This window comes from Elgaria multicarinata, chromosome 2 (genome assembly GCF_023053635.1).
Source record: "Elgaria multicarinata webbii isolate HBS135686 ecotype San Diego chromosome 2, rElgMul1.1.pri, whole genome shotgun sequence".
NCBI lineage: Eukaryota > Metazoa > Chordata > Lepidosauria > Squamata > Anguidae > Elgaria > Elgaria multicarinata.
Window position 1 is genome coordinate 100,819,586 of NC_086172.1, and position 12,031 is coordinate 100,831,616.

The window sequence follows — 12,031 nt, forward strand, 5'->3', positions numbered from 1 at the left end:
AAATGCTTAATTCCTTCCTTTAGACAACAAAGTCACAGTAGCACTGACTAATACGGAGCAAGGAAAAATGTCAAGAGTGCATTGCAGAAGAGAATAGATCTCCCCCCCACACATACACACATATATTTATACTTGCTCCTGAACTATGCACTCCAGCTTTCAGATTGCTTTTTCAGAAGAGGTCAGTAAAAACCAAAATGCCACATCAAATTGTCAAAAGCGGGAGTGGGCGGTGGTGAGGGACTTATTTTTAAAATCCACTTGACAGAAAAATAAAACATTTTCTATGGGTAGAACTATTTGGAAACTGCTTCCACAATGCTTAACTAAGCAGGTGGCAGAAGCTGTTTATTAAAGAAGTGAGGAGATATAGAATGGGTTAAATAGGAAGATGTTCAATGTACTGTTGGAAAAATCAGTTAAAATGCATTACCCTAGTCCAGAGACAGGCAACTTGGTGGCCTCCAGACAATTTGGACTACAACTCTTATAATCCCTGACTATTGGCAATGCTGGCTGGGGCTGATGGGAGTTGTAGTCTAAATCATCTGGAAAGTATCAGATTGTCTACCCCTTTTCAAGTCTGCTTTTTAGTCAATAAATCAGAAACTTCCGTATGATCCTTCCCCCCACCCCCTGTTTATAAGAAACATTTTATGTGCACTTGTTTTAGTACTTTCTTTCATGAGTAAGTCTAGATGAGCACCGAGTGCTTATGATTTATAGAGCACATCTCCAAATTTTATCATCATCCTGAGGGCACAGCCTCCCAGAGTCATTAGATTACATGACTCTCCTAGTTATTAAGCCCCCACCCCAGTCCTGCTGGTTATAGAGGAAAAATCTGAATTCATGAATATTAAAGGTTCAAAAACAAACAAACAGTTGCCGTGTTTTCATATTGAAAAGTTCTGCCGTTTAAAGGAATGTGTTTTATTATTTTTAAAAAACGCTGACTCACAAGATTATAAAATGGCTTGGATGGAGCTGGCACTTTCACTGTCTATCTACGCATACTTGCGCAATAGCATGCCAGATTTTAACTTCATTGCAAGATGTACAGCACTCCTTTCGTCGCCAGCTGAAGACCTTTTTAATTCTCTCAGTATTTTAACACTTAATTTTAACTTAAATTTAAATTTTACTGTTTTAACTCTGTATTTTAATTTTATATCAATTTTGCTGCGTGGTTTTTATTCTGGTTGTGCTTTTTATATTGTATTTTGTATTTGTGCTTTTAACCTGTTGGTTGTCTTACTATGATTTTAATTTTTGTGAACCGCCCAGAGAGCTTTGGCTATTGGGTGATATAGAAATGTAATAAATAAAATAAAATAATAATAATAGAAACAAGAGGGGTTTTAATAATCTGCCTCCCCAGTTATAACTTTTGAAGCCTTACGCTAATTGCTCCTGCTTCCTATGGGAGTTCCACTATAGTCACTTCAAGCAACTTGGTTCATGAATAGCACAAAGGAGCCCAGTAGTGTGGCCAAACTCCAGAGTCCTCCAAATGACCACCCAGCCAGGGGGAAGTGATGAGGTCATCAGGGCAGCAGAAGCAAACTCCATTTTATTCCTGCAGTCTTGATGACCCTATGTTCTAAGTTTAGAATACAAAACTGCACATGTTCAGTTATTGTTGTTGTTGTTGTTGTTGTTATTTTAAAAAATGGCTTGACAAACTTTGTTGTTATTCTAACATACCAGGAATCTGGAAGCAATCGTAAAGATATATGTTTGTCATGTGCTTCATAAATGAAGTAATGCGCATGATTGTCTAAAGTGTGTGTGGTGGTGAAGTGGGGGATATGATAATGAAGTCCAGGGCCTAAAACTACCTAAAACTACCTAGATGCACCCACTGCTGGCTCCAGGTTTTGAAGGGCTGTTGGGCAACACACCCTCCATGGAACTCGTCCCGCAGTGAGTGTACCTTGTTCTTCCTCCTCAGTGCCTCTGTTGTCCGGGCCAGAGTGAAAAGATGGTGAACAAGCAGATTGCAAAGAAGGGGAGGAACAAGTCTGCGGATGGGTATGTGCATGTCTTATCAGTGCCCCCCTACTGGGGTGTGGAACCTCAGCAGGTGCTCAAACATGCCTACCCTTGACATCAGCCCTGGCTACACCCCTGAAGGAACCCTGTAAGGCTCAATCCATAGAGAGAATCAAGTAGCAACATGAGTGGTGTCATCGTGTGATTGATGTCTGCATGGATTCTACTACATGAAAGGAAGGCACTGAGCAGCTGTTCCCAACATCAGCACGGTTGGCATTATAGAAAGAACATCACCAAATGGTGTCTGTGAAGCCACCAGAGGATTTCAGGGCCCAGATAAATTTATTAAATTATTAATTATTAAATTATGTATTTATTTGCCAGATTCCAGACAAATTAGCTCAGCAAGAGGATCACAACCTTATTCCATCTTTTCCCATTTTCTTGTCACTAAGGAAAGGATTGGATCACACTGTGTAACTTGTGATCGACCAAGCCATATACAACCCATCAGCCAGATATGCCGAATGCTAATTGCAACCCCTCATGTTTTTCCAGTCTCAAGCAAGAGGTTTATCAAGCCCCTGATGGACCACGATGTGTAAAAGATGTCAAGGCAGAAAATTTATCTACAGAAAGATAAGCCCTGAATAAAACTGGACTTGGCATAGAGTCCGAGTTTCAGCAGGTGTTGCTAGTTAATGATGAAACTGTAAAGGTCAAAGATAAGGGGAGACGTTCCCCCCTCATCCCTAATTGAATAATTGACTGATGCAATAGTGTCATCATCTAGTTTCCGAATGTATATATAGTTGTACATATTGAACGTTTCTTTTTCTCGTTGCTGCTAGTCGATGGAAGATTATGCGTTGGGAACGATGTATGTTGATATGCCTCAGTAAACTCTTTTACTGAAGAAACTCCACATCTGTGAGTATTTCTTTCGAGAGGGCACTTTGTCGCCGAGCAAAAGGTTGAAGGCTGATATGCATTTACTTAAACTCTGCTAAGTACCTAACAAAAGACCCTCCAGATCAAGAGTGCATTTAATGTATCGGATTTATATATCTTGTCCTGCTATAAGAAAAGTTCAGAAAGGCTACCATGAGACACCCAGTCATCTGACCTCTCTGCTAAGGTTCAGGAAGGATAACTCCAATGTTAGAAAGTTTTATTTTGAAATCAAAATCAGGTAGCATTATTAATCAAGCAAAACAACAATTACAGAGACAGTGAAGTCATATCTTGTATTAGGACCAGCATGCATTCATAATGTGAACATAGAAGCCTAAGAAGCTGCCTTGTACAAAGGCGGACTATTGGTCCATCTAGCCCAGTACTGTCGACACTGACTAGCCGCGGAAACTGTTCAGGGTTTTAGACAGGACTCTTTCCTAGCCCTACCTGGAGAAACCTGGGATAGAACCTGGGACCTTTGGCATGCAGAGCATGTGCTCTACCACTGAGCTATGGCCCCTCCTGGTAATGTGCAGCTTGTGGGATGCTGGGTATTGTGGACACAATAGGGGGATAAATTGATTATCCTGGACAAAACTCCACTTATCAATTTTTATGAAGTTCTTTTTTAATTGGGAGATGATAGTCCTTTCAGAAATAGGGTTTTATTCAATGTTGCACAAGCAGAAATCTACTTGCACAAAAGGGCTTTCCCTCCCCATTGCAGGCGCCCCTAACAAGCTTCTCCTAAGGGTGAAGGGAACCCTTATGAAAAGCCTGGGATGATGTGGCATAGGGAGCTGCAAGGAACTGTCCAAAATTTTGGGAGAGGCAGCTTGAGTGAGCCATTTCCATTTGTTACTTCCTCTGCCAAATCTGGAGCTACTTCACTCTCCTCCTGCAGTCCCCAAATTAAATTCCAGGCCTTTCCTTAAGGACCCCCAAGTTTTCAGACAGACTTTTCTGGAGTTGCAATGGGGAGCAGGAGATGGGAAAGCCCCTTTGTATGAGGAGCCTTCTCTTCTCACATTATTGGATACAATCCATAATTAGTCTATTAAGGCTAGATCATGTGCTAGGGTTTTGATTCTTTGATCAAAACTGGAGATTAATTATAGAAAGAAGTCAACAGGAGCCAAGCTGAGTGGAGTTCCCCCATGTCTGAAAGGCTAAAGGTTGGGCCCTTTTCACATACAGCCAAGTACTTCACTGTGATACATTCCCACAGATCTGGGCTATAAGTGAACTGGTGAAACCATATAGGTGAGACTTCATCACAGTATTTCCCCCTCCACCCCCCGCCATGGAGTCAACACTTGCCGTCCCAAGATATTTCCACTTGTGCAGAAAAAAGTCCATAGATATGGTCCAAAGTATATAAAATGTTACTGGATGCACATGCTCATGGAATCAAAACAGTCGAAGATGGGAGGGAGGATTTGACACGTCTGTTCAAAAATGTGGAGGAATGTATGAGATGTGACTTCTAAAGACAACTTTTATATTAAAAAATATGTGGGGTGGTGGGTATTACGTGCTGGCTGAGATGTCTAGGGTGTTTCCAGCAGTAATGGTTTGCTGCTGCATACGTAATGGAAGGGGGGCTAGCTTTGCCCCTATATGGTGTCACTATGATCTATTTAAGGAATATTTTATTATTTATTTCTTTATTTATTATTGCATTCAAATCCTGCTTTTTTTCCTGCAAGGAACCCAAGGTGGCGTACATAATCCTCCTCCTCTGCACTTTATCCTCACAACAACAACCCTGTGAGGTGGGTTAGGCTGAGAGTCTGACTGGCCCAAAGTCACCCAGTGGGTTTCCATTGCTGAGTGGGGACTAGAACTCGGATCTCCCCACTCCCAGTCCGACACTCTAGCCACTACACCACACTGGCTCTCAATAATGGAAGGAGATAATATTGGAAGGAGATAATAAGTGGTATCAGAAAAATTACAAGATAATTGAGCTACAATTAACACCAACAACTATACTTTTGGGTGATAGTATAGATCAGATCCCTATAGATTTACTGGTGATGGTGAACTATATGTTAATAGCTGCAAGAATTTTCCTAGCAAAAGTGTGGCAAACATTATATATGCTGTCCCTTGTATAATGGAAGAAGATCTGGATTATTATGGTGATGAATAAAACAAGCTATAAGCTGCTATGCAAGGGAAGAATGAACTCCACTCAGACTTTAAAAAATAGCTGGAGGCAGTTTTTAATTACCAGAATAGGCATAGGCCAGGAGAACTAGAAAATTTACAATGCTTTTGCTTCACATGTCGCACGTCCAATCTGTGTGAATGAATGTATCCAGAAATAACAAAATATAAGGAAAAAAGAAATATCCATAATATGATCCCCACTCATGTAGCTGTATCATTCACATTGGACACATTGGATCACATGGTGGAGAAGATATGGCTTCCCCATGGCGGTGGGTGACTGTATATAAAAGGCGGCTCCAGCAAACCTCTAAGTGATGGGAGTCAAGATGAAATATTACTGACCCTTCCTTTTCTCCTGTTCTAGATCTCCTCATTGTTTCAGAACACCAGAACTCCCGCAATGTTCTGTTCTAGTGTACTATTATTTTCTCACCCTTATTTTTATTTTTTATTTTTACAGCCCTCTGAGACAGGAGTAGAACAGAAATTGTGCTTTTAAAAAACAACAAGGAATTGTTTGCAGCAGGCAGTTGTGTATCGTCTAGTTTCTGGTGGCTTTTTGTCAATCTGCAACCCCACTTTAATGCTTTTACCTACAAGCATAGCATCAAAAATGCATTTCTAAATGATTGCTAAAAACTTCAGGGTTTTAGCACTTGGAATGTTAAGAAGACACCTACACTCAAGATGCTGACAAAGAAAATCAAAAAGAGATGACAGCCTCTTCTTCTGCCTCTTATCTGAAAGTGAATTGAAGGAGTGCCCAGCTACTTTGGCAAAGAGAAGTGGATAATGGAGACCCAAACACAGCATTTATAGCACAATTATATGCATGTCTACTTGGATGTCCTAATGTGTTCAGTGAAGCTTATTCTCAGATAGGTGTGCATAGGATTGTGCCCTTAAAGTTTTGGAATGCTTCAGACAGCAGAAGTCCTGCGAGGTGGAGCGGAATTGACAGAGAAGGAACCCCCCTACCTCAGCTCCTAATTCTTTCAGTGGATGACTACTCTTTTAGGAGCACCTGATCTGTTGTTCTACTTCTGGAACCATGCAATTGCTATAGAGCCAGCCTATGTTTGTGCTACGGTTTCATATCATTTTAAACATCATTGCTTCCCGCTAGAATAATGCACAAATGGCATCTCAAAGTTCTCCACTATATTTGTGGGCAGAGAAATTCTGGGGAACAGTTCATCAAATTTATCCAGGTGAAGGGGAAATTCTCCTACAGTCTCTTGGGGGTAGGGCTCACCATTAGCAGTGACAGTAGCACTACTTCTTTCTTTTCCCACCTTTTGGTATTGTTGCTGTTTTGTTTTTGCTGCCCTGTAAGTAGCAACAACAGCAACTGTGTTGATTCTCTTGGACTCTTCGTGGATTACCATTGACCATGGTCGTTCTCTGGATATCCTGTCTGGGCTGGGAGCTAGAGGTACTGTACTGCAGTGGTTCCGTTCCTACTTGGATCGTGAATTACTGAAAGTGGTGTGGGGGAATTATTGCTCTCTCTCTTGGCAGTCATGTCATGGGGTGCCACAGGGCTCTCTTCCTCATGCTGTTTAACATCTACATGAAATGAGAGGGGGAGGTTATCTGGAGATATGGCCGGACATGTCACCATATGTGGATGACACGCAGCTCTCTCTCTCCTTTTCATCAAACCCAGATGAGGCAGTGGGTGTTCTGCCTTGGTGAAGTAATGGACAGATGAGGAGCAATACTTTGAGATTCAACCTAGACAAGATGGAGGTACTGGAGGTTCATCTGACTGGCTAAGTGATGTTCAGCCTGTTCTGGAAGGGGTTGCACTTCACTAAAAGACCAGTTTGGGGGTGCTCTTGGATCCAGCAATGTCACTAGAAGCACAGGTGGACTCAGTAGTGCAGAGCACCTTTTATCATCTTGGACTGATATCTGGACAGACATAGCCTAACCGCAATGATCCATACTCTGATAACGTCTCATCTGGATTACTGCAATGAACATTATACATAGGGCTGCCTTTGAAAATGGTCCAGAAACTGCAGCTGGGGCAAAAGAGGGCAGTGAAATTATTATCTGGGAATGGACAATGTGATCATAATTTGACAGTACTTTTTAAAAAACTGCACTGGATGCCAGTCCATTTCTGAGCCCGATTCAAAGAGCTGGCATTAACATTCAGCCTTAAACAGCTTGCAGACAGGTTACCTGAAGTATTGTCTACTTTCATATACACCTGCCGAGACCATAAGATCAATTTAAGTGGTCCTTCTTTGGGACCCCACCAAAGGAGGTGAGGTGGATAGCTACTAAGAAGAGGGCCTTTTCTGCTGTGGCACCCCAGTTATGGAATGAACTTCTCAAAGAGGCTCGCCTGGCACCTACACTATGCTTTTTTAGGTGCCAGATGAAGGCCTTTTAATTTTTCTAGGCATTTTAGTTATTCAGTTTCTGTTTTAAATCTGGTATTGTATTTTAAATTTTTGCACTGTGGCTAGCTTCTTTTTGGTTTTTATTTTTATACTGTCATTTTAAACATTTTATTTTTTTCTATATGGTAATTTATTGTCTTGCATTTTATGGTTTTAATTGTTGTGAAATGCTCACAGAGCTTTGACATTAGAAATGTAACAAACAAAGAAACAACCTGGCCACCAATTTGCATACTCCACAATGCCCCAGACTTCATCATTTGAGGCAGTGTGTGTGTGTGTGTGGAAAACAGTGATCCCCACAGATAAAATTGTGGGGTGAGAAGAACCCTGCAAAGTGGGCGTCTTTTTAAGAGCAGGGGCAAAGAAAGGAAAAATTTCAAAATTTTCTCAGAAATAAATATCATCTGATAAATTTTGGCTAAAAAACTCTATGCTCCCCAGAATCATGAGGAATATAGCTTAGTGAGATGCTAAGATTTCTTTGTTAAAGATCCCTAGCCCTGCCCCCTTAGAACTCTAATGTCCTTGGGAAGGGAAATTAGTTAAAATTTAAAGTGTAGTGACCATGTACTGTATATCCTGCCACATTGTGATAGGAAAAATATATCACTATGTTGCAGGAAAATTGGTTGTGTGAATAAGCTACTAGGTGGCCAAAGAAACTGAACCATGAGTAAGTAGATCCTTCTTTTTGCACAAGGATGCAAAAAGGATCCTCCTATTGTTAAAAATGAACCTACATTATGATCAACAGCTGAGGTCCTCCTCCAAGTACTTCCTCCAAGGGAGGCTCAGTGGAAGGCAACAAAGGAGAGGGTCTTCTCAGTGGTGTCCCCCCAATTGTGAAATGCTCTTTCCGCCAAGGTCTACCTGGCACCCACACTGTTATATTTTTCTGCAACAGGTACAGACTTCCTTCTGTTGTCAGGAATTTGATGGCATATGACAATTTTTTAAAAAAATAATGTCAATAGTTTTATCAGTGCCTGGTATCTTATTTTTTCAACTGTTTTTTAGCTGGTTAAAATTGTTTTTAAATTTTGTATGTTGAAGATTTTATATTAAGTTTTTACTACGTTTTGTTCTGGGGATGTAATGTTTGCCAACTGCCCAGAAATCTTTGGCTGCTGGGTGGTACAGAAATGCAATGCAATGCAATGGATCATGCCACCCTGCTTACCCAAAGGTAAGTAGTTACCAGCTAAACAAGAACTACCAGAGAGAGAGACATCCTGTCCACACTTGCTCTGTCTCTCTGAAGAAACTTTCAGACTCCCAAGTGGGTGTCCCCTTCTATTAAGAACCCACCCAGTGACAAAACACATCAGGAATAGTTTATGGTGCCTTCAGGATTTGGCACCAGGATTTTTCCATTAATGCCCTCAACCCCTGTTAACATTGTTTGCTGAATCTTTAGCTATAACTCAACAGTCTTAGTGCCTTATGTAGTATGTTCCTTGTTTCCTGGGAAAATTAGAAGCAGCAAAGCCTCAGTTTGTCTTTAACTAATCAGCTTTTCTTCCTACATAGATTTTGTGCAGATATTCTAGGAGGAACTTTTTTAAAAAAAGTGTGCCAGGGGTGGGGTGGCATGTTTGTGTGTGTGTGTGTGTGTGTGTGTGTGTGTGTGTGTATGGGAGGGGGGGGTCTGTTTCCAGACTTAGTGTGATGTCATTCCATGTAGCATGAGAGAGACTTGTTAAACTCTTGTGACAGTTATTAAAAATAAAACGAAAGTGACAATGTTAAACTGCTGTAGGAAACATAAAGTTACACTTACAACATTTTCTCCTGCTCCTCCCATCTGGCTAAGTTTTAGGAGGTTCTGGAACGATTTATTTTTGAAAGTTGCAAGTATTGTTTCTGTGTGCTAAATTTCTGATGTCATCTTCTCTAATGAGTTAGAGGATCAGAATATGATTTTTTTAACACTAGTAAATATGTGAAAGTTGTTATTTAATTGCACTTTGCTAGCATAAAAACAACATTTTTTCTCCATTTCTTCTGGAAGTTCATATGAAAGCCTATTTTCTCCTCCAATTGCAAGGGTAAAAAAAAAATGCTTTTCCGCAACTGAGAACAATACTCAGTACAACTTTTCACAGGGAGCAATATTTAAACCCTTACAAGAATATTTACAGCCTAGTAATTGCTAAAAAAAAGGGGGGGAACCCTAAGAGGCTGACCTTGTATAGAAAAGAGTTGCAAACTCAAGATTTAGCTGACCACCTGTTCACAGGGAATAATTATTTCTCTTTTTCAGCCCATTTCCCTTGCAACCATAAAACGGCCAAATATTCACAAGTGTTTGCCTCTGTTGAGGATTCCCTTTCCTAAGAATATATTCTTGGACAGAGCAGTTAAAAATCCCATCTCAATCTGAGTTTGTCTAGTGGGAAAAGACAGACAATCTTTTATTTATAACTAAAAGTTGGGAGTGGGATGATTGCCCCCCTCCCTGAGTTGTTTCTACCCTTAATAGATTAATGAGTTTGTAATGAGAGACTTGGCATCTACACTCAAGGGCACATTCAGAGTGTGCTTATGTTCCTAAACTGTGTGTGTAAGTTACATTTAGAGGCAGGGAAGTTAAAAGTGTCTAGGTAGGGAAGTTAAGTATACTGATCTCCACATCAATCTGCTGTTCCAGGTTGGAAAGGGTAATTTGTAGGTGTTTCATCTGTTTAAGGAGGCAAACTCAGCACAGAGAGAGAGAGAGAAAATCCCACTCTTAACATCTTGAAGGTATTTATCCTTAAGACTCCCGCCTTCAGGGATGGGTGAAGGCGGCTTCATTTCCTCCACTTGTATTTCCTTCTCGAACTATCTACTCAATGGGTGGCCGGGGGAACGGAAGAGGTTTTCAGTGCCAAGTGTTCCTGAGCATGTGTAGAGTGTTTGCCTCACGACACTAATTACAATCAACAGGACTTCCAAGCAGCAAGCAGGCTGGATCCCTGCCTGGCATCCTTCATTTTAAGGAGTGGGCAGGAGAGAAAGGGAAAGAAGGGACCTAACCTAAGTGGGAAATGGGAGAAAGCTGGTTGCTTCCAGCCTTCCTGGGCCCCGTGCAAACTATTCATATTTCTGTTTCAAGGCAAGTTCATTAGTAAGCCCATTGAGTCTCCCTTGTCTATGTGAAATCCTCTCCGTTTGCAGCTCTGAGTTGAGGAGGAGGGTGCGGGGGGGAGCAATTAAGGTAAAACACAAAACGCTGCTGCGTGCAGTATAATAGGACCGGCTTCCTGTGACCCAAGAAGCGTACAAAACGGAAAACAATAGCAAGCCGACATCCTCAGAAAGAGGTCTGAAAAATAATCAGACTCCCGAACAAGTGTTGCTCTCTGCTTAGGCACAAAGGCATCTCCAAAACAAGCAACGCGTGGGAACGAGTTGCAGGGACTCGATTACCCCTGCAAACAGGAAGAGAGCCGGGTAGTTCCCCGGCACTTGCTGGGCTGGCCGCGCTCCTTGGAAAGTGCCACTGAGACTTACCCCTGTAACTGTTTCCGGGCTTGTAGAATTCCGGATCGCCTTCCACGCGCAGGCTAAATTCATTATATCCTTCTCGCCTCGTGCCTTGGGCTCGCAGGATCCGGCTGCAATAGCCTTCCGATTTGGACGCTCTCTCTAAGGTCTCGTCCGCGAAGGAAGCGAATGTCACCAAGGGGAAAGTCCACGCGAGCAACTGCAGGGCTTGCCAACAACCGTGGCGAAGGGGGGGATGAGAGAGTCCCATCATCTGGATCCCCCAACAACTTGAAAAATAATAGTAAAAATAAATAAATAAGTGGGGGGGGGGAGACCCACTGCCGCGTCTATCAGTCGCTGCAAAATAATAATAGCAATGATGATAAAAAAAAAAATCACAACATGGACAGGTTGAAAAGAGATAGATGGGGAAAGCCCACCCCACCCCACCCCTCCCTTCTTGATTCCAGAGAAAGCAAAACAAGAAACTAACAAACGCAGCCTTTAATCGGTTGCAGCCCGCGAAGATCGCCGCCCCCCCCCCCAAGCCTGGGGAGGGCTGAGAGAGAGACGAGAGCGAAGACAAGGGGGGAACTGCTAGCTCTGAAGGACCAGCTTAGCCGCTGCTAAGGGAAGCCGGAGGAGGACTGATCTTGCCCAGATCCGAAGTGAAGTGCTGTTTTGTTTCAGACCTTGTGATTAGCCGCTCGGTGATGTTTACTTAGCCAAGCTCAATTCACAGGGGTCGGCGAAATAGGAGAGCAAGGGGTGGGTGGCTGGGTTGTTGGCTGAGTGGGGGGGGGGGGAGACGTTGTCGTCTCCAAGACATGTGTGCGTCTGTGTGTGTATTTGCGGGGGGGGGGGGTTGTTCCCACTAGATGGGATCGAACGACAGCGCCTTAGAAATTAATCACCTAAATTCCTGCTGAGGACTATAGTAACTCTATGGATAAAGGGACGGACAAGAATGTCCTGACTGAACTCTCCCTTTCTTCCAGAGCCGCTCC

General features: G+C 42.3%; 1 protein-coding gene across 3 annotated transcripts in view; it reads right to left on the reverse strand.

Moving 5' to 3' along the window:
• The window catches only part of SPON1 (spondin 1), a 337,890-nt gene extending 326,091 nt beyond the window's left edge, over positions 1-11,799 (reverse strand). Inside the window, exons 1-2 of one of the 3 annotated variants that reach the window (XM_063117312.1) lie at positions 11,717-11,799; positions 11,049-11,311 (exon numbers count right to left, since the gene is read on the reverse strand). In XM_063117312.1, coding sequence (XP_062973382.1) covers positions 11,049-11,295 — 247 coding nt within the window. In that variant the 5' untranslated portion in view covers positions 11,296-11,311; positions 11,717-11,799. Of the gene's footprint in view, positions 1-11,048; positions 11,329-11,517; positions 11,694-11,716 lie in introns of those variants that run through there. The other 2 variants (XM_063117310.1, XM_063117313.1) reach the window with 2 other exon arrangements.
• Positions 11,800-12,031: the final 232 nt, after the last annotated feature.